Raw genomic sequence first — 22,054 nt, 5'->3', positions numbered from 1 at the left:
ATCCCTGGCTACAACAGCAAGTTCCTCAGACCCTGTCTCAAAAAAAGAAAAAGGAGAAAAGAAGATAGCAGGCGAGCGTGGAGAGCGCGCCCTGCCCGGCCCCGCGCACCTCGCACCTCCCGCTCGGGCTCCGAGTCCTCGTCGGCCTCGCGCTCCCGCTTCACCCTCACTGCCGGGGGCGCGGACGCCGGAACCTCCCGCGCACTCGGCTCGGCTTCCCGCTTCACGCGGACCGGGCTGGCCCGGGAGTTCGCCGCCTCGGGCTCCCGCTCGCGGTCTCGCTCCTTCTTGATGCGACCCGAGCTACCCCGCGACTCGGATTCGCGCTTCCCACGAGTGGAACCATGAGACTGCCGTTTAGACCGGCTAGACATTGCCACCGGCCGCTGGGAGCTTCCGCGCCGGAGCCGCGCACGCTGGGGACACGCGGCCAATCAGGAGCCGAGCTGGCCTCAAGCACAGCTCGCTACGAGTCGCTGAGAGGGACAACACACGCGGCTGGACCCTTACAGGCGCTACTCGCCCTGTTGAGACAGTTATGAACCTGCTGCTTTACAGCTGCTCGTCACAGCTTAAAGAGATAGGAACCTTTCACGGGCTTCGGTGATTGTAGAAGAAAGGAAGCTGGCATTCGACCCTAGATATCTTCAGGACAGTCTGTGTCTCGAAACGACAATCCAGAGATGTCCCCTGATCCGGGACTGATGTCCTATACAGGAAAAGGAGTCAGTATTCCCAAATTACCCCCTTCATTCAGACTTGTACCTGGGAACTTCAATTAGTACCATATTTAGAGGGCTCTTGACATAAGGAAATTGCAAATACTCTGCCAACGCTCATTTATTGTTTAGTTAATAAAACTCCAAATTCAGTTTGACCACTGAGCCATGCCTTAGTCCCTACCTATTTGAACAGTTCCACTGAAGTAGAATTGACAGAGTACTGCACGTTTGATCAGTGTAACTTGCTAAATCGTGATGTGTGAACATTTGTGAATCCATTGCCATAATCCAGAGAGGAAACTTGTCTCACTCCAGAAATGCCCTTGTGCCCCTGTGGAAACGTACCCAAACCACTGGGTGACCACATTGCCTAGAATTTTATACTCAAGTGCTATACAGTGTTAACTCTCTCTGACCTGGCCTCTTTCACAACTCTATAGACAGTTGTTCCTTACTTTACATTGCAATATTCCATCACACAGTTGTACAAGAGTGTGTCACTGTTCTAATAATGAGTTTCTGCTTTTCGCATTTAAAACAAGGACTTAAAAAAAATCCACTCAGGCTGAGGCAGAAAGATTCCCAAAGTTTAAGGCCAGTCTGGGCTACAGAGTTAGTTCAAGACCATCCTGAGCTGTAGAGCAGAAGGAAAGAAGGAAGAGACAGCTGTACATATTAGACCCTCAAAAGCCTTGCTTCCTCCCATGAAGACAGTTAAGCAAGTGATCTGGGCTGGGACAGTGCAGCCCCAATGTTGCTGGAATAGGGACTGGGTATGGGGGGGAGGGACTTAGCTACCTGAGAAACAGGACCACCACTGGGGCTTGATGGCTGCCAGATTAACTACAGGTTCAGTTAGAGACCGTACCTCAAAAAAAAAAAAAAAAATAGAGAATACAAACCACAAAACCTGGTATTCTCCTCTGGCCTACACCACACACTCAAACACACAAAAGATAGGAAACTTAGGCACAGTTGGATCAGAGTCAACCAAGTGGCATATATAACATTTTCTTTTTTTCTTCGCCATAAAGAATGAAATAGTCATTTGCAGAGAAATAGTGAGTCTAGAAATCGTGTTAAGCGCACTCAGTAAGATTTGGAATGTTGCATGTTTTCCCACAGGCAGAGCCTAGATTTAATGGTGTGTGTGTGTGTGTGTGTGTGTGTGTGTGTGTGTGTGTGTGTGTGAGAGAGAGAGAGAGAGAGAGAGAGAGAGAGAGAGAGAAGTATAAGAGGCAAGTTAGAGATCTAAAGGGAGAGAAAGAGCAAAGGTGATGGGAATGACAAGATACCACCTTCTCATGAGCAGAATATGCCCTTATACGAACAAAGCAGATACACATACGCATATACACATACATTTGATCTCATAAGGAAGCTCACTGTACTGTACAATAAACTAATTTTAAAAGGATAGAAAAGAAAAACATTTCTAGCAATAGTTTTCAATGTTCGTGGACGACTCGCATTTTTTTATTATTTCCTGGTACATCTGCTATAAAATCCTTCTTTCGGAATGGTGATATTACAAAGAAAGCGAAACTCCCGCCCTAACAGTGCTCCATTAGACCAGGTTCCTAAACTCCCAAAACACTGGCGCCTACGCAACCGGAAGAAGTGCAACGGAGCCGGAAGTCGCAGTCCGCAGCCGGAAGTCGGGCTCCGCAGCTGGCGACTTGAGTTACGCGCCGTTTTGACGGTTGCTGCGGCTCTGCGCCCAGGATCCGAATGGAGGCGGCTCGGGATCCAGGTCCGGGACTGTGCTGCAAGCCCGGGGGGCGTCTGGACATGAGCCACGGCTTTGTACATCACATCCGCCGGAACCAGATCGCTCGGTACCGCCCCGCCCCAGGCCCGGCCCGGCCCGGTTCGGCCGGGTGACAGAGCCTGACTCCCGCTCGGCTCCCCGCAGGGACGACTACGACAAGAAGGTGAAGCAGGCCAAAGAGAAGACGAGGAGGCGCCACACGCCCGCGCCCACGCGGCCCCGCAAGCCAGACCTGCAGGTGTACCTGCCGCGTCACCGAGGTAAGCAGCAGCCAGCCCGAGGCCCCGCCCCCTGGGCAAGCCCCACCCCCTGGGCGAGCCCCTTTTCTCTGTGTCAGGGCCCACGTCCCCCTCGTCACAGCCCTCGCACAAGCCACTGCCTCAGCGCCCTCAGATCTCCGCTCCAGGGCTCGTGACCCCAGTTAAGCAACTGAAGATACATGGGACCCGACCAGAAATCACTGTCCACCGGTGTGGTCTGCCATGCTGTGTTTTAATATTCCTACCACCTGGAAGAGAGAAAGCCTGGCTGAGAGTTAAAAACATAAACGGCCAGTACATAAAATGAAATGAACCAAGCAAATGGCCTTTTCCCGGTTTTCCTGTGACCATAAACTCACATTAACTAATATATGACACCAAGTTTGTGTGCTGTTATTTACAGAAGGTTTAGATCCTGAGTACATTAACTCATTGAGTCCATAGGACACCATAAGCTGAGAACTATTATTTCTGTTTCACTGTCCAAAGAGGTGAAATGTTAAGTTGTCCAGCATGTCAGAGCTAGTAAATAGCAGAGCTTGGATTTGAACCCAGGCAGAATTCTGCCCATCCTTTCAGCAGCTTCCAGTGATATGTGCTGGAGACATGTGCATCTTGTACCTACTTTATAACAGAACTATTCTAGAATAGAGAAAGGTAGGAAAGTTAATCCTGACTGACAACTCCCCAAATGCACACACTGTTTACAAACATGCATACCCAGAGTCTGTCGGGAGCCTGGAGCCTTTCTTGGTGCCCTTTTTCTGATCATTTCTGTGGGTAGGGGATTTGGCAGCATCCCCCCTTTCCCTCTCATTCTGGTTTGCCCTTACAGATGGCTCTGCCCACCTAGTCAACCCAGACTGTGAAGAGTCGGGTGAAAGCAGCAGTACTGGAAGCTCTGAGCTGGAGCCTCCTGGCCGCCAGCTCTTCTGCTTAGAATATGAGGCAGACAGTGGAGAGGTCACATCAGTTATTGTGTATCAGGTACGCCTTCTGGAAACAGCTGCAGCTTGAAGGTCCCGGGCCATGATGGAAGCTACTGCTAGTCCCTGAGCCAATGTTTATGTCACGGCCAGTGGAAAAACATGTCTTCCCCATGGGACTGCTGGGCAGTGACAGCAGGTACAACTTTCTCAGCGCACAGCGATTCTTAGTTGGGGGGACAGCAAGAGCTTGTGACTCTCAGTTGTGAATCGCTGTTACAGGGGATTCCTGAGAAATGAGAAGCCTTAAGCCAAAGAATCCTATGAGAATGCTGTCTAGGAACAGGGCAGGTCACTTTCCTTAAAGAGACCGGCTCTGAGCTTCTTGACTCTTCCTCTATGTAGGATGATGACCCCAGAAGGGTGACTGAGGAAGTATCAGCACATTCACCTCTGGATCCAGCCATGCGAGAGGCCCTCAGATTGCGCATCCAGGAAGAGCTTGCAAAGCGCCAGAGCCAACACTGACTGGGTTGAAGGCATTCAGGCAGGACTCTCTGCGCTTGGCAGAATTTCGCCAGGGAGCTCACCTCTAGTTTGAGGGTACCGGGACCAGTCTATATGATCTTCAGGGATCCTTGTCCTCCCTCTCCAAGCTGCTCTAACCACAAGGGGGTTGCAGGACCACATCTGGCCTACCTCCCAACAGTCATTGTTTCTTGTATATTGGCCCATTTGTCTGACCTAACATTCTGGAATTTTATGGACAGTTTTGGCTAACTTGGTGTTTTGGGAGCAGAGAGTTCAGGGAGAACCAGGGCTTATGAAACCTTTGCCCATGTGCTGCTATCTTGATGAGGTCATTTGCCAGGCCCTTTCATGAGCCATATTTGATATTTTGTGGTTCTTTGATGCTCTGCTTTCATCCACCCAGCTTCCCCTAGACCAGTTGTCAGTTTTCCTTTCTCCTATCTTTTGCCATGGGTAGAATCCATTTCCCCCACCCTCCCAACATGACTGTTTCTCGACCACTCAGGAATTTGGAAGTGGGGATTCTGGGAGCCTGCTTTCCTACCAAGTTCTCCAAGTAATTCTGATGCCAATAAAACAGGAGAACTTTGTTTTTGAAGCCTATTTGGAAACATATCTCCTTCCCCTTCCATGACTTTCCCAAGCTGCTCATATGCCCCACTGCTTTTGCACCGTGTAGAAGTCTGTGTAGGAGACCTAGGAAGAAGATGCTGAGCTAAGCTTTAGTTATCTGTTGAAAAACCTGCCTGCTAGGAGTGGTGGCTCACACCTTTAATCCCAGCACTCAGGAGGTAGAAGCAGGCAGTTCCCTGTGAGTTCAAGACTAGCCTGGAACAGAGGGAGTTATAGGACAGACAGCCAGGGCTCTAAAGAGAGACCCTGTCTCAAATGGCTAGGTCTACCAAATTCACTCCCCAGCTATAAACAGACTATATCTTTTGCTCAGACTAGAGGGGAATTATCGAAACAAATTTGAAATTAACTCTCCAATTATGGCTTAACAGTCTTGAATTACTGAAGTTGGGAAAGTTGACAATAGCTATAATTGCCTTTGCGGGGGAGGTGGCCTCTAGTTGCAAAAAGAGAGTCCTAAAGAACATAATAGATGAAGTGATATGAACACTTCTCCACCCGATGCTTCCCTACCTCCCCAGGTTATGTCTGAGCATGGCTATGCACACTTGTAACCCCAGTATGCAGGGGGCCAAAGTAGGAGGATGGCTGCAAGTTAAAGGCCAACCTAAGTTGTTTCAAGAAAAAAATAAATGTAACTTAGGTCCTCTGGGTAAAGATCTCCAGACATAGCAGTTTTCCAACAGGGGACATGTTTTCCAACGGGGGACATGTTTTCCAACACAAGATTAGGCTAAGGTCTGAAGTCCACAACACATCCTGTGCACAGGAATTCAGAGGCACCTAGGATTTCCAGGAAATGAGCCTAACTTGAGCAACTTGAAATGTGAGCTGTAAAAGAGCCTGTGAGCACTGAGACTGCCTACAACCAGACCCCCTGCCCCAGGGGTTTCTATACGAGGCTCTCAAGACCCTCATTCTAGTGATCAGCTCAGTAGTTTTTAAGGATACTTAGGGGCTGCTGGATTTTATCCCACTCTGATGAAAACAGATGTAATGGGGTTGGGCATCTTGATGCCATTAAAACAATAAGTCATGGCTTGCCATGCAGAGAAATTCTGGGGCAGTGAGTTAGGTGGTAAGTTAGAAGGGCCTGGTTGTGGATGTGACTGGGGACCTAAATGCTCTAGACCCAGAGAGCTGATCCCAGGGTTAAGTGCCTTAAGCTTGTTGGTCCTCAGCCCAATTCTGCTGTCAAAGGAAAGCGCCTTTACCTGTACTTGCGCACATGTGCTGTCAGTGCCTTTGGACCTGCATGGTTAAATTCCATCCGGAACCTCCGGGGTAAAGGAGGTTCTGCCAAACTCCACGCTCTTCATCCAGCAGGTCATTTTAGTCTCCAGTTAATCAGTCCATTTTCTGACTTGAAACACAGGATTCACTGGAACTCTGGCTGCTTTGGGGTGTTTGCCTTCTTAGAGCTTTCTTTCCTATTCCTGGTTCAGTTATTCAACTTAGAAAAAAAGACCTGAAGAGGAATCTGAGGACCCAGCACCTAAAAATTTGCCTCTATTCCCATTTCTTGGAAAAGGAAGAAAGAGAAGAACACAGCATTCAGTGTAGTCCTTTTATGTGTTTATATGAGCCTCACAAAGACCTCAGAAGGGAGACTGATAGAAACTCGTCTAAGCCTTTTTCCCAGAAGCATTTTGCTTATCAGGTGTATGAAAGATTTTCTAGCCAAGAAAGCACTCTTGATTCTTAGCTTACTTGTCCTAAAGCTGCAAACCTGTGCTCAACTGAAAGCGCATCATTCTGAGCCAGCCTGTCGGAGCTGCTGCTGTTTCTCCAGGCACCCCTGAAATGCCTCCAGGGGCTGCGTCTTCAGCCTTACAGCTTGGCTGCATCGCTCTGCTCTTCTCCTCTGGGGTCCATGGTAGTACTGTTCAGTTCATTTGGCAGACCTGCTTCTAGCTCACAGGCCACAGTGAGCTCAGAACTGTGCCATGTTGTGGCACAGTAGAAGCAGTGTGCTGTAGACAGAACTTAACAGCAAACTGCTTCAGGGTCAACACTCATTTGAGTAGATAAGGTCTTGGCTGGTTTTTTTTTTTTTTGTGGGGGTGGGGGAGAATATGGGGGCAAGGGAGGCTGGGTCAGGTAGGAGAGCACATGCCTGTAATTCCAGCATTTGAGGCTGAGGTGAAAGGATTGCCATATAACCAGGCATGGTGGCATATACCGTTAATCCCAGCACTTGAGAGTCAGAGACAGAAAGGTCTCTGCGTTTGAGGCCAGCCTGTTCTACATAGCAAGTTCCATGACAGGCCGGACTACGTAGAGAAACCCTGTCTCAACTCCCCATGTTAACCCCCCCCCCAAAAAAAAGAGCCTTGAGTGTGAGGCTAGCTTGAACTATAGACTTTGTATCAAACAAAAAGTCTCATTCCTACTCTCTGTGGAATGTTTATTCCCCTCAATTCTTAACTAGAATTAAGCCTATATTTCACAGTTTTGTAATTCCTGGGGCAGAGTTTATGTCATTTGTGATAGAGCTGGTTTTGCAAGGGGCCTTGGGCTATGCAAGTAGAAATGATAAGCTGGAGTTGTAGCCCACTGGCAAGCATGAAAGTCTCTGAAGAGTGTAGTGCAGGAAGGGAAAAGATACAAAGTGTATATGTGAGTAATGTATGGTCCGCTACAGTCCAGCCAGTGGTGGGTCTATCAATGTGGAAGAACATCTCTTTGGTCATCTGGGGTGCACTACCAACTAGATCAACCCAGATAGCTCAAACCCCTTTGGGGTAAGTATGCCAACCTGCTGTGTGTTTGACAAGGTCTGAATGGCAGGGTGGTGCTTCCCAGACAACCCAAATTTAAATGAGACCTTTGTGTGAAGGACAGATGACTTTCCTGCTTCTGAGCTTTTTGGGAAAATCTTGTGGAATGTTGATAGTTATTTGAAACCTTAACTCTGTTATATTCCTATCCTATCCCTGGGAGCCCTAGGCATCCAGCCCAGATTTCCATAGGAGCTGGAGTGAAGCTAGAAGTGAAAACTTTCTAGTAAAGGGATCCTCTTCCCAGAGCCAACCGAACAAGAGGCTGGGAGTGGTGGTGAACAGTTCAAGAAACTCAGACAGGAGGAGCACTGTCCATTCGAGAGCAGCCTAAACTATACAGCAGAAAACAAAGCAAAATCACATCGGAGTGTACCGGCTATGTGGTGCTAAATAGAAAAAGCCATACATTCTCATTTCCGGTGTTTCTGTATAAATAAAATGAATTATGAAAATTGTTTCAAAATCGTGGAAAGTACTTTTTTAACCAAATAAACTATTTTTACAGCACTGTTTTTGCCAAGAGTTGTGAAATCACTTGTGTACTTGGGGCGGGAGGTTAAATGCCTGCCCTAAAGTTGTTCCACTACCGAATCAGCATTGAAAATCTCTTCTCTTGCTGGGCTCACTATTTTAAGAGCTGCTCTGGTCAGAGTATAGCAGTTAGACTCACATAGCATCAAAGTTGAAACTTTTAAAGACATCTGGTCCTACTGTTGTCCTCTTAGGCAGCTTCCTCCTTCAGATGTCCATAAACAACCTGGTCCTCATGAGGACCTGTACCTTAAGAGTTTTGGGGATTATTCAGGTTGACATAAACCTCAAAGTGCCTCCAGTGGCAAAGCTCCAGAGTGCAGGTGACCTCAACACCATGTCAGAATAGTCAGCTCAGTAGGATGGGGTGAGCGTTAGGAATCAGAGCAAAATGTCAAGGCCGTGGAGCCCTGCTGCAGCAGTTCTAGGACAGGCAGGATGACCGTCAAGTTAAAGCCTACATTGAGCTTGGTGGAGCATGCCTTTAATCCCTGGGGCAAAGAGTCGGAGATAGGCAAATCTCTTGAGTTCAAAGATTATATAATTTGGGGGCTAGATAAATGGCTCAGCGGTTAAAAGGACTTGATGATCTTCCAGAGGACAAAGACTCAATTCCCAGCACACAACTGTAACTCTAATCCCAGAGGATCCATTACAGGGATGTGGTGCACAGACTTGTAGGCAAAACACCATACATAGAAAGTAATAAAAATAAATCACACATAATTTTAAAAGGTCACCAGCCAGATACAAGGAGTTCCAGCAGCAGAACTACACAGTCCCTATCTTGAGGGGAAGGGGAAAAAAAGCTAACCAGGTGTGGTGCTACATGCCTGTAATCCTAGCAGTCTGGAGGCCAAAGCCAGAAGGATCATTAGTCTGAGACTAGTCTGGATTACATAATAGGACACTATGTGGGGGGAGGGGGAGAGCAGCACTCAGCGATAGGTCATAGTCCTGTTTGAACATATAAGAAGAAGGTACCTGGCTAGGTCGGAATGCAGTGGGACAGGAAGATACTACTGTGTTACTGAGAGCTGCACCTTTGCCCCTACAGTCAGAAGCTGGGCTGGATTTAATACCCACCACCACCACCCCTGTCGATTCAGCCAAGCTTGTCGTCTTGTCCAGTAATCATTGCACAGTCATGTTTCTCGATCTTGTTTTCCCTATTAAGTCCTGGTGGTAAGGGGGAAATGGCCATTCAGTGGTTTCCTATACCATTTCTGTCCTCCATTTGGATCCCCAAAAGGTTTCTCCTCTTGAAGCCCCAATCCACAGCTTGTTCTGCTCTATTTGCTTCAGCACAAGGGACTTTGTAAAGCTAAAGCTAACCTTGGTTTCACCAGTCTGACTATCTCCCGCTTCTACCAGCCTGAGATTGTGCTCCCTTGGGATAATGACTCTCCTAAGAGTGGTCTCACGGTGACCCCACTGCTGGGCTGCCTCATACGCAGAGCCAGGCACACCTATCACCACAGGACATAGCCTGCCCTTTCCTTCATGGAGAGAATGTTCCTGGTACACTCTCAGCCCATCAATTGAAGGGAGACTAATGGATTATTTATTCCCTATTATCTCTTCCCAGATTCCATTTAGTCCCTCACCTTTCCCTCTAGCAAAGAGCACCTGGGTGTGTTCATCTTTACTGGCCCTACACAGGCACCTGCATGTATTTAAAATGGATATCCTTTAGTACCCTAAACCTTATTTAAGTGTCATTAAGAGTCATTAGTCGGGAAACATCTTGAACACAGTGACTGCTGGCCAGTACTCTGTGTTCTTGTATGCCCCCAAAATAAAAATAAAAGCAGCCCTCTTCCAAAGTTTGCTAATGGGGCCGGTCGGAGGGAAGCGGGTGGGGTGGGCAAAACCAAATCCAACGTGCTTTGGGTTTCCTAAACCAAGTCCAGGTTTGGTGCTTGCCTTCTCATCCACCTGCCTCATGCCTGTCAAGACAGTGGCAAGCTTGGGGGCTACACTGAGGTAGGGGAGAGCCTCCCCAAAGCCTTGACAGTCGACCGAGGCAGTGGAAGAAGGCTTCTTTCAGCCACGTGTACGATGACAGCCACAGGCTACAGTCACGGGCGGAGCTGTAGGACCGGCCAGCCCGCACTCCCACCGCAGGAATGACAAACACAACTGCCCTCTAGATCTCGGTGTCAGAGGTGTCCGGGCCATCGCCCCCGGCGCCCAGGTCCCCTGGATTTAGGGTACCGCCCACGTTTCCCCCGTGACATTGCCGCGGGGGCTCGGGAGTTGTAGTCTCGGGCGGGGCGCCGGCACCGGGGCCGGGGCTACGCGGACTCCACGTCCCGGCGGGCGGCGCGGCGGGCCTGGGGCCGCCAGGGGCGGGGCCGCTCGGCCCTTTAAACCTTTCAGGGCTGCTCCGAGGGCCGCAGCTGGAGACGCAGCCACGAGGGGGCCGAACAGGGAGCGGCGGCGGCGGGGCGCTCCGGGGAGGTGCGTACTGGACTTCTTTTCTCTCTCGGCCACCAAGGGTTCGCCTTGGGAGCCGGGCTCTGGAGGGACGGGAGTTGTCGCTGGCTGCGGACTCCTACCCAAGCTGGGGTCCCTGTGCCTACCCGAGCGAGACCCGGTCGGGTTTCCCTCGAGAACCCGCCCCTTTGCCGGGGCACGGTGGTCAGGTGGTTTGCCCGCACGCCAACGCCTCGCAGCCGCTTTCTCGGCCGGGCGAACCCTTCCAGGCTTTCCTTGGCATGATCCCCTTGATTGTCCTAGCTCCAGCCTTCACCGAGCCGGTGTCCCTCAGGCCGGGGAGCGTGGCTCTCTTTCCAGATGTTACAGCCCTGCCCGAGGGTCTCAGCGCGCCGGTGGCATTTGAGTAGATCGCGGAGGCCCCAGATGGATAGCCAGAGGGTGCCACGTTCCCGCCGGGGCTCAGCCCAAAATCTGGACGCTCGAAAGCCCAGGGAGAGCTCTGAGTGAAGTGTTGCCCACCCTCCCCCTCCCCCCCGCCCTGGCCAGTCACCAGACCCTGGACCTTGATCTCTCTCCCCCACCAGGCCAGGGCAGCTGATGATTGTGGCTGAAATATCTCAAGGTAGCTGGGCCTGCCCCCTCTTCCCCACCTACCTGTTGTCCTTACCCCCAAACCACCACCACCCTGGCTCCACTCCCTCATGACCGCCTGGATCCTCCTTCCTGTCAGCCTGTCAGCATTCTCCATCACGGGCATATGGACAGTGTAAGTAAGAGGGGTATGGGTCGAGGGGGACTCTAACAGGACCTTGATGGCACATAAAAAAATCTGTTGACCTGTTTGTAGGCTCCAGAATGGTGGGTACCCAGGGTCACTCTGTCTCCAAAGCTTGGCCTGATTCCTGGGCACACAGCCTCGAGAGACAAGCTGGCTGGACTGCAGTCCAGCAAGACAGCTCCGACATATACTTCTAGGCAGGACAACCTCCAGAGGGTCTTTGGTTGGAGGCAATTCTGTAGGGTCTGCTATAGCATCAGCACCTACCTCCTCACCCGACCAAATGACAGCAGGGACAGCGAGGCTGAATTAGGCCAAAAGTCAGAGCCAGTAGGGGGTGGCTGGGCCTGAAGAACCATGGGGACAGGTGACAGGAAGTTCTGCTTCCACAGGTATGCCATGGCCGTGATGAACCGCCACGTGTGCCCAGTGGAAAACTGGTATGGAACACTCTGCAGATGGCCTCACTTTCAAATTCCCTTCATCTCTGTCCCTCTTTGAGCTCACAAGCCACATGGAGACCATAGACCTCACTGCTGTTCCCTGACATTGGTTTCCAGGCATGACATCCAGCCCACCCACCCACTTCCCATCATCCCTTCATCCTCTTTACTTATGCTCCAGGAAGGCCCTGGGGAGGTCTGAAAGATTTCCAAGGTTTTGAGATGCCCCTTCCCAGTCTACCCTGTGTCCTACCTGCCAGGTCCTACAACGAGTCCTGCTCTCCTGACCCCACTGAACAAGGGGGCCCTAAGACCTGCTGCACCCTTGACGACGTTCCTCTCATCAGGTAAGTCCTGGAAACTGGGCAGACTCTAGGTCCCTCCACACTTCAGAAACCTCCTCAAGCAAAGGACTGTCTCTGGATCTCAAGATGAAACACTTAGCCAAGTAATATTACCAAGGCTAGTGGCAAAGGGCTATACTCCTATAAAGTAGGAAGTAGGAAGATGAATTCCAGACCTGCCTGTGCTATGTAAGACCCTGTCTCAGGGAAGAACAGAGACAAGGGAACCTGGGCATGAGTATGTAGCTCAGTTGGCAGAATGCCTGCCTGGCATTCACAAAACCCAGCACCACATAAAACTAGATGTGGTAGCACAGGCCCACAATCCCAGCACTCTGGAGAGTAAGGCAAGAGGATCAGAAATTCAGAAATTCAAGGTCATTCCAGCTAGTTTTTGGCCAGCCTGAGCAATGTAAGACCCTGCTTCAAAGAAATAAATGCACTACTTGCTATTTCTAGGACTGGGCATTCTGCTGAGTTTTATATGCCAGAAGTGCCTTTCCGTCCATCTTCAGGTTAGGACCTCTTTTCACCACTTTTGATGTGGAAACAGGCTCGGAGATGCTCATTCAGGCCATACAGCTAGCCAATGAACGTACCTGGATTTAAGGTCAGCACTTCTGAGTGCCCAAAACAAGTTCAAGGAGATTTAGAACAGCTGCAGGCCTCAACAAGGAGTCTCAGATCTGCCAGGCACTCTGGGACACCTCTTTCTCTCTTACACGTGAGCTCTGTTTAAATCAGAGGCTGGCCTGGTGAAGGACCAAGTACAGATAAAGCCCTCAGGGGGTGTGGGAGGGGTGTAGAGGGCCACGGGTACTCCTGCCTCACTGTCCTCACCCCTCCCCTCAGCAAGTCTGGAACATATCCCCCAGAGAGCTGCCTCTTCAGCCTCATTGGCAACGTGGGTGCTTTTATGGGTGAGTGATACTATCACACCCCTACCCTCATCTCCAGAAAAACCCAGAAATGTTTACTCTCATCAGCCTGCCCCATCACCAAGAGCTGGTGAGGGGGCAACTTCTCTCCTGTTCATTGAAGGCCAGATGCTAACTAATCTTAGCTGCCCTGGATAAAAGCCTGGCACTTGGGGGAAGGACACAAAAACAGCTCTACCTTCTTGTCCACAACCTTGTAGCTCTCACCTCTCAGCAAGAGGCTGGAGGGCAAGCTGGGAAGGTTGGAGGAGGGCAGGGAACTGGCCATAGCATTACTGTCTTCCCCTAGTGGCCCTGATCTGCCTCCTTCGCTATGGGCAGCTCCTGGAGCAGAACCGGCACTCCTGGATTAACACCACAGCACTCATCACAGGCTGCACCAATGCTGCGGGCCTTGTGGTGGTCGGCAACTTTCAGGTGCCTCCTCCCCACCTCCCCTTAATAGGGTCTAGCTGCCTGCTCCGGCAGCGCCTGGAGGCTGATCCAGGAAGGGAAGGGGGTGAGGAGGGAAAGAGAAGCAATGGATGGGGAAGAGAGGTGGGGCTACTTCATGGATTAGCCCCTGTCTGAGCCAGGTGGACCATGCCAAGTCTCTACACTACATCGGAGCCGGTGTGGCCCTCCTTGCTGGGCTGCTCTTTGTGTGCCTGCAATGTGTTCTCTTCTACCATGGGGCCACCACCACCCTGGACCTGGCTATGGCCCACTTGAGAAGTGTGCTAGCTGTCATCGCCTTCGTCACCCTGGTCCTTAGTATCCTTCTGGGACAGGGTAGCCAGGACCTCATCCCCCTAGCTCAACCCTTCTCCTACCCAAGTTGGGGGTAGGGGTGGGATCTTGAGCCCAGTGACCATTGCCCTAATAGTCTCCTTATGAGGTCTGAGCCTTTACCTCAGCATACTTAAATATATGGGATGGCCGAACAGTGTTGCCAAGTCCACACATCCCTTTCCTTAACCCTACTCCAGGTGGAGTCTTCTTCTTCCACGAGAGTTCTCAGCTGCAGCATGGGGCTGCCCTGTGTGAATGGGTGTTTGTCCTTGATATCCTCATTTTCTACGGCACCTTTAGCTATGAGTTTGGGACAGTCTCCTCAGGCACACTGGTGGCTGCCCTGCAGCCCGCCCCTGGCAGGGCCTGTAAGTCCTCTGGGAGCAGCAGCACCTCTACCCACCTCAACTGTGCTCCCGAGAGTATTGCCATGATCTGAGTCTGGAGGGTGGCTGGCCCAACCTCCGCGGTACCCACACCCTCTACCTTCTTTGCATTTCTTTTGTACCAAAAACAATTTTTTGGAGTATTGTTGGGATCTAGGCTTCCTCACTCTTGGAGAAGTGGCCATCCAACATCCACCTGTGCCATAGAGGAGCATGGTCTCGCCAGCTGCTCTGCTCCATGTCCTGTTAACCCATACCAGAGTAGTATTTTGAGTTAAAGGTCACCTGTCCTCACTTGCCCTGCCAGCCCTTCAGGTGCCTTCTACTCCCAGTGCCAGAGCCAGACCACTGGGGTTTCCTGTTGCAGGGATTGGGGGCTGGGGCAGCAGGGGCCCATAAGTCTGGATGATGGGAGGAGCATGCCTTAGCCTAAGGGAAGGCCCACCCAGCTGCATTTGGGTTCTTCACTCTGCCCCTCACTTCCTTTAGGGCAAATAACACAGCAGAACCACATGAGTATTTTAGTACTTTTTTATATCTATTAAAAGAATTCTAATTTGCATGTTTGCAGTCTGTTCTGGAGAATCAGGGAGGGTCTGATCCAGTAGGTAGGGATGAGAAGCCCTTTCATCCCAGAAAGATTCTTGAGGGTTGCCAGTAACTAAGAGTGACAGATGCCATCTAAATACATCAGAAGGGTCTGGGCATGGTGGTACATACCAGTAATCCCAGCAGTGGGGAGCTAGGAGGTAGAGGATCTCCTAAGTTCTGTGTATACCAGGCTCAGCCAGCCAGGGCCACATAGAAACCCACTCTTAAAACCTTGGCTCCCTTTATGAGTCTAAACAAGCTAAAGACCTGGATTGGCTTTGTAGTCTCATTTCTTTCCCCTGCCCAGTCTGGCTTGAACTTTGATTCCTTGATACCCGGGGCCTACAGGGACAGGATACAGAGAGCAACTTTTACAATGTAAAAGTTTTCTCTGTGGAACTAAAGAACACCCCCAGGATTCCAAATGTTAACTAAAGGTTCCAAGGTTAACTAGATTCTTCCGGAAGGGGGTGGTGCAAGTTAGTTTATCAGTTTTAAAAAGCTACAAAGTGCCAGGCCCTGACACAGTCTGATTTCTAACCAAGAACACTCAGACCCAAGCCCTGGCTGCTACCAAGGCCCCACCACCCAGAGTCTAGAGCCAGCAGAAAGGGAAATGCAGCCTGGCACCTTCTACCATTTGACACCTTTGCCATCTTTCTCATTAGCAGCAGGGTTGAGGATGCAGAGCCCCTGCTCGGGCGTGTGAGCAGTGCATCTGCAGAGTGGGTAAAGAAACCTTTAATGAAGACTCAAAGTGCAAAAGGGCATAGATGTCACAGAGGCCAAGCTCACAGCCCTAATGCTGCCTCACGTGTACATGGCTCCATGGAGGTTCTCCAGGCGGTGCTGCTGCTGCTGCCGCCGAGCCTGGAAGAAAGACAACAGGGTGGGCAGGGGCAGGCTTGAATCCCGATGGATAGGGCCACAGAGCAACTGTCATGGAGCCTGTTTTCAGGTTCCTAGCATCAGCAATGCTAAGGCCTTTGCCCCTTACTAAATTGACTTGGAAGAGAGCCAACATGAAGTGGTCAAGAGACCTGTCCAAGCCTGCTGAGGTGGAGGGACGGGTGACCAAGCCCACTGTATCCCTCCACAAAGTCACCAGCCCCTACCTTGTCTTTCTTGTGCTCTTCATAACTATCATCATCAGTGGGCAGCTCATGGCGGCACAGGGGGCAGGAATTTGTCTAGAAAAATCAGAACAGTATTCCAGCCCTTTCCTGCTTCTGATTCCCACCACTGCTCTCACCCTTCCTTAATTCCCATCTCAGTCCATATCCAAAACTGAAGTTTAGGAATTGGTATCAGGGCAGGGTAAGGGCTGGATGAAGTACCTTACTTAGCCAGGGCAGAATGCAGTTGGAATGGAAGAGGTGATGGCAGGGCATCTCAATGACAGTCTCCTCCTCCTCAAATTCCAAAAGGCACACAGGGCACTTGAGCTCTTGAAGAGGACATGCTGATCAGGAAAACTGTTAAGGCCCCACCCCAACCTCCCACTCAGACCCAGATTGGCCTAGAAAACTAACAGGCCAGATTGTGGTGGCTTGGGGGAGATGGCAGGTCTGGCTTATCTGCCCTAAACAGAAAAGAAGACCTTGTATCCTCACCAGCCTTGGCGCTACCGATGACTGTTCTGGGGAGGCTCTCTACCACGGCCTTGGCAGCTGGTGGAGGCAGGTGGTGTTCCCAGTCTACCAGTCCCAAGTCCTCAAAGTCCATCCTATTAAAGAGTGATCTGAGGAAGAGGGGGTAATGTCACAACCTAAGGAAACCACACATTTTTAGTCCCCATAATCCCCTAGACACAAACAGACAAAAACACCTGTCCTAGCTAATAATGACCAGTACACAATAGCAGCTCAAAGGAAAAAAAAAAAAAAAAAGGCGGGGTGGAGGCGGGATGAAGCCTCCCACAATATTTGGGAGGCCGTGAGTTCGAGGCCAGCCTTTTCTAGGTATTAAGTTCCAGGCTAGTTAGGGATACATAGTGAGACTGTCTCAAAACACAACACAAGAAAAACACCAGCACGGCAGTGTGACCAGACAACTCTAGCTCGCTGTTCATTCCCATTTTACACGAAGTAGCGGTCTCAAGGAAGTCGTTCAGGAATGACCGGGTAACGCCAAGTTGATTCCGGGGCGGCAGTGGGCTTCTGTGCCAGCTTACTGCTAGAATACTATCCAATTTACGCACACAGGCACAGGTCGTGTCCGCTCCCCCGTGACAATCTTCTCAGGTGTCTCCCTCTGCGACTCCCACCCTTTCCAGCTCAGTCCTTCCCACGATCCCCTGGCGAGTCCTGCTCATTAATGGCCCAAATTAATGACTCCCGACTACTCGCGCTGCCCAGACTAACATTCCATATTATTCATCCCATCTCCCAGGTTACCCGCCCTCTCCGCCAAGCCCCAGCCCAGAAACCTGCTGCCCGGGGCCCAGCTCCAAGCCCCGCGCACTCTCCTCGCGAGCTCCAGCAACATATTGTTGCGGGCCTCGCGATCAGGGTTCAACGGTTCGCAGTCGTGCTCATCAAAGTAAGACGCCATGGCTGCCGGGTTGCTAGGCTTGTCTGACACAGCTCTAGGTTGCCGCTGGATAGCCGGATCCCACCCTGGCCAATAAGCGAGCGGGCTTCGAGAGCACAGCCAATCAGAGAACTCGTGGGGTGGGCATAGTGGCTCGCTGGTCGCACAGAGGCGCGGAAGTACAGATTCAGTCGCCTCTCGTTGGTCGGAAGAGTCAGGTGACCAAAGGTAAAGCCAATAGAGTTGGAGATCGGGGAGTTTCCGGCGTCTCTCCCCGAGGGCTCCCACCGTATTCCACAAGTGGAAGTGCAAGCCGGAAGTCATTTTGAGTCTCGTTGGTTGAGTTTACCGTCATGCCCCGCCTACTCCTCGAGAGGATAATTCCCACGCATTTGTGATGCTCTGGGCGTAAAAATAAGGGGTGGAAGGGCTGGAGAGATAGCTCAGCTGACCCAGGTTTTAGTCCCAGCACCCATAGGCGGCGCTCAACCATATGTAAGGCAATTTCCAGGGTTCCGACACTCTCAGCGGGCACTAGGCATGCAAGGACGGACAGAGGGAAGGGCAGCAAAACACCCACACACATAAACAAACAAACAACAACAACAAAAAAAAACATTTAACCCCAGAACTCAGAAGGCAGAGGCAGGCGGATTTCTGTGTGAGGTGAGGCCAAACAAGGCTATAAAGTATGACCCTGTCTCAGTCAATAAAAGTAAAAAACATAAATAAGGAAAGAGGAAGAAAAACAAAACCATGTATGGTTAGGAACTCAAATGGGTCAATTTACAAACTCTTGCAACTCCAGTTCCAGATTACCCCTCTGTCTCCCTTCTCCCCCATACCTACATTCAACTGGCAGAAACACATACACATAGTTATAAAAATAAATCCTTAAAAAAAAAAAAAAGAGCTGCAGAGGCAGGCAGAGCTCTGTGAGTTCGAGACCAGCCTGGTCTACAAAGCGAGCTCCAGTACAGCCACAGTAAAACCCTGTCTCGAAAAAATAAACCAAACCAAACCAGACCAAAAAAGTGACAGCCAGAGGATTGCAAATTCAAGACATGGTTACATAGTAAGATCCTGTCTTAAACAGGATAAGCTGGAAGGTTGGGGGTGTGGGGGATTCACTGAAGAGATGGCTCAGCAGTTAAGAGCACTAACTGCTCTTCCAGAAAACCTGGGTTCAATTCCCAGTACCCACATGGCAGCTAACAACTGTCTGCAACTCTAAGATCTGACACCTTCTCACAGACACCCATACAGGCAAAAGCAACAATGCACAAAAAAACCAAAAATAAATAAAAATTTTAAAAAACAGGATAAAAGGAGAGACACAGAACAAAAACCCATATCTGATCACTGTAATTGTCTGATACTGTAGTGATTCTTTTTTCTCGTGGGGGCTTAACTAAGCACCTGCCCTACCATGGAGCTGCACCCCCATTACTTCTGTGCCCTTTTATATAAATGAAATCTGAGTCCCAGAAGTGGCTTACCCAAAGTGAGTGTTGCTGACCTACTTACAAGTACAAAGTGATATCCTCCATCTTTCTCAGCAGAGAAAGATGATAATAAACCCAGGGAAGGAAAAAAAATTCTTTTTTTTTTTATTTTGGTTTTTCGAGACAGGGTTTCCCTGTAGTTTCTAGAGCCTGTCCTGGAACTAGCTCTTGTAGACCAGGCTGGCCTTGAACTCAGAGATCCGCCTGCCTCTGCCTCCCAAGTGCTGGGATTAAAGGCGTGCGCCACCACCGCCCGGCCGGAAAAAAAATTCTTAGAGCAGGCATGGTGGTGTACACCTGTAATCTGAGAATTTAAGAGGCCATCTTGGGCTTTTAGGGAGACACTGCCTCTAACAAAGACTAATAAGCCTGTATGACCCTTACTTGGCATAAGCTAGGGTCATCTGGGAAGAAGGAACCTCAACTGAGAAAATGCTCCATCACACGAGCCTGTAGACAATTGGTTAATGATGGATGTGGAAGGACCCGGCACACTGTAGGCAGTGATACCCAGCACTATATAAGGAAGCAGGCTGAGAAAGCGGTCAGCAGGGTTCCTCCATGGCCTCCACTTCAGTTCCTGCCCTGATTTTCTGTCCTGACTTCCCTTCATAATGGACTATAATGATAAGTTGAAATAAACCCTTTTCTCAACAAGTTGCTTTTGGTCATAGTGTTTTATCACAATAGAAAGCAAAAGCTGCCAGACAGTGGTGACACATGCCTTTAATCCCAGCACTCAGGAAGATCCCAGCACCAAGAGGCAGGTGGATCTCTTGTGAGTTTGAGGCCGGCCTGGTCTACAGAGCAAATTCCTGGACAGCTAGGACTACATGAATAAATCTTGTCTCAAAAAAACCAAATAAATAAATAAATAAATAAATGAAGCAAACAAAACAGAAGTTGGCACTAGGACTTGGGTATTTCTAAGACAGATCTGAATATATTATCTGGGAAGACTGGTAAGGAAGTTGGAACATTGGGCTGGAAAAGTTGTTAAAGTCTTAGAACTTAATGAACTTGTGAGAACTTGGAAAATAATGCTGACAGCCATGCAGCTGATGAAGGCCTGGCTTAAAGACATTTCAGAGGCAAGTTTGAGAGTCTGTTGCAGGGAGCCGCTTGTTAGTCCCAGCTGCCCAGAACCAAAATAACCACACAGAAACTATATTAATTAAATCACTGCTTGGCCCATTAGCTCCAACTTCTTATTGGCTAACTCTTACATATTAATTTAACCCATCTCCATTAATCTGTGTATCACCACGAGGTCATGACCAGCGAAGTTCCAGCATGTCTATCTCTGGCCGTGGATCCATGGTGTCTCTGACTCCGCCCTTCTTTCTCCCAGCATTCAGTTCCATCTCCCCGCCTACTTAAGTTCTACCCTATCAACAGGCCAAGGCAGTTTGTTTGTTTGTTTCTTTATTATGTATACAATATTCTGTGTGTCTGCCTGCAGGCCAGAAGAGGGCATCAGATCTCATTTCAGATGGTTGTGAGCCACCATGTGGTTGCTGGGAATTGAACTCAGGACCTTTGGAAGAGCAGGCAATGCTCTTAACTGCTGAGCCATCTCTCCAGCACCCAGTTTTTTTTTTTATTTATTAACCAAGAAAAGCAACACATAGACAGAAGGACCTCCAAGACACCGAGTCCCTTAAAAACTGCCAGGACTGTTTGTGAGATATATTTGAATTAAGAATCTGTGGCTTAGCTGGGTGGTAGTGGCACACATTTTTAATCCTAGTACTCTGGAGGCAGAAGCAGGCAGATCTCTGTGAGTTCAAGTCCAGCCTGGTCTACAAAGCAAGTTCCAGGACAGCTAAGGATAACCAGAGAAACCCTATCTCAAAAACAAACAAACAAACAAACAAACAAGCAAAAAACAAATCTGTGTCTCTGGTCAGCTGGGGGCGAGGGGGCTGAAGATCCAGCAGTGATTAACAAGAGACTGGCACCACTGAGGTGAATCTTAGCTCTACTAGGACAATCTATGCTGGTTAGTTGGAGCTGAGAAACCAGCAGTGATAAAGAGGAGATGAGCATTGTTATTATCATGTTTTGTTTTCTCAAGACAGGGTTTCTCTGTGTAGCCCTGGCTGTCCTGGAACTCACCCCGTAGACCAGCCTGGCCTGAAACTCACAGAGATCTGCCTGCCTCTGCCTTCCAACAGCTGGGCTTCATACCACCAACATACCAGACCAGCTACAATGCCACAGTCTTTTTTTTTCAAGGACATGCTTATCTTTTTTTAAAAAAAAATGCTTATTTATTTATTATGTATGCAATATTCTGTCTGTGTGCATGCCTGCAGGCCAGAAGAGGGCACCAGACCCCTTTACAGATGGTTGTGAGCCACCATGTGGTTGCTGGGAATTGAACTCAGGACCTTTGGAAGATCAGGCAATGCTCTTAACCTTTGAGCCATCTCTCCAGCCCCCCACAGTCTTTTTTTAAAAAATAATTTATTTATTTTTATGTACATTGGTGTTTTGCCTGCATGTATATCTGTGTGAGGATCTTGGAGTTACAAGACGGTTGTGAGCTGCCATGTAAGTGCTGGGAATTGAACCCCAAGTCCTCTGGAAGAACAGTCAGTGCTCTTAACTGCTGAGCCATCTCTCCAGCCCCCAACTCCACAGTCTTTACTCACCAGTTCACATTGGTTTTGTTTGTTTTGTTGTTATTGTTGTTTTCTTTCTCAAGGCAGGGTTTCTCTGTAGCTTTGGGGCCTGTCCTGGAACTCACTCTGTTGACCAAACAGGCCTTGAACTCATATAGATCCACCTGTCTCTGCCTTCTGAGTGCACCTCCACCGCCCAACTGCTCACATTATTTTTTGAAACAACATCTCTTATTGGCGCTCACCAATTAGGCTAGGCTGGCGGTTAGTGATTCCCCAGGGATTTGCCTGTCTCTACCTTCCCAGTTCTGGCTGAACAAGGCCACCATTTTGTTTATTGTTCGTTTATGTGTTCAGAGAAAGTCTCACTGTGTAGATCTACCTGTCCCTACTTCTCCAGTGCTTAGATCAAGGTTAATGCTATCATATTGGACTATACACCTGGCTTTTTTTTAATTATTAATTTATTATGAATACAGTATTCTGCCTGCATGTATCCCTGCAGGCCAGGAGAGGGCACTTAATCTCACTGCAGATGGT

General features: G+C 49.6%; 4 protein-coding genes across 7 annotated transcripts in view; 2 read left to right on the top strand and 2 right to left on the bottom strand.

Annotated features, from left to right (window-relative positions):
• Positions 1-1,224, bottom strand: part of Usp39 (ubiquitin specific peptidase 39) — a 31,459-nt gene extending 30,235 nt beyond the window's left edge. The window contains exon 1 of one of the 2 annotated variants that reach the window (XM_038319904.1): positions 110-1,224. In XM_038319904.1, coding sequence (XP_038175832.1) covers positions 110-374 — 265 coding nt within the window. In that variant the 5' untranslated portion in view covers positions 375-1,224. The remainder of the gene's footprint in view (positions 1-109) is intronic. The other variant, XM_038319903.1, reaches the window with a different exon arrangement.
• A 1,134-nt stretch (positions 1,225-2,358) lies between these two features.
• On the top strand, positions 2,359-8,138 carry C2H2orf68 (chromosome 2 C2orf68 homolog). The gene is made up of 4 exons (XM_038320590.1): positions 2,359-2,560; positions 2,638-2,753; positions 3,589-3,740; positions 4,085-8,138. Exons 1-4 carry the CDS (start codon positions 2,454-2,456, stop codon positions 4,205-4,207), a joined length of 498 nt encoding a protein of 165 aa, XP_038176518.1. The 5' UTR covers positions 2,359-2,453; the 3' UTR covers positions 4,208-8,138.
• A 2,337-nt stretch (positions 8,139-10,475) lies between these two features.
• Tmem150a (transmembrane protein 150A) lies at positions 10,476-14,821 on the top strand. Of its 3 annotated transcripts, none has more exons than XM_038320169.1 (8): positions 10,476-10,620; positions 11,184-11,365; positions 11,770-11,817; positions 12,081-12,167; positions 13,017-13,084; positions 13,392-13,519; positions 13,678-13,855; positions 14,071-14,821. In XM_038320169.1, exons 2-8 carry the CDS (start codon positions 11,301-11,303, stop codon positions 14,310-14,312), a joined length of 816 nt encoding a protein of 271 aa, XP_038176097.1. In that variant the 5' UTR covers positions 10,476-10,620; positions 11,184-11,300; the 3' UTR covers positions 14,313-14,821. The 3 variants fall into 3 exon arrangements, with proteins under 3 accessions (XP_038176097.1, XP_038176098.1, XP_038176099.1); XM_038320170.1 differs by having other exon boundaries at positions 10,485-10,620; positions 11,181-11,365; XM_038320171.1 differs by having other exon boundaries at positions 10,550-11,102.
• Positions 14,777-17,449, bottom strand: Rnf181 (ring finger protein 181). The gene is made up of 5 exons (XM_038320172.2): positions 17,279-17,449; positions 16,464-16,591; positions 16,188-16,297; positions 15,966-16,040; positions 14,777-15,720 (listed from the first exon to the last, which is right to left on the bottom strand). The coding sequence occupies exons 1-5, from the start codon at positions 17,401-17,403 to the stop codon at positions 15,661-15,663; spliced, it is 498 nt and encodes a 165-aa protein (XP_038176100.1). The 5' UTR covers positions 17,404-17,449; the 3' UTR covers positions 14,777-15,660.
• Between the last annotated feature and the right edge of the window lie 4,605 nt (positions 17,450-22,054).

The sequence above is a fragment of the Arvicola amphibius genome, chromosome 2, assembly GCF_903992535.2.
Source record: "Arvicola amphibius chromosome 2, mArvAmp1.2, whole genome shotgun sequence".
Taxonomy (NCBI): domain Eukaryota; kingdom Metazoa; phylum Chordata; class Mammalia; order Rodentia; family Cricetidae; genus Arvicola; species Arvicola amphibius.
Note: the sequence above shows the minus strand (reverse complement) of the source record. Positions and strands in the feature narration are given on the sequence as shown.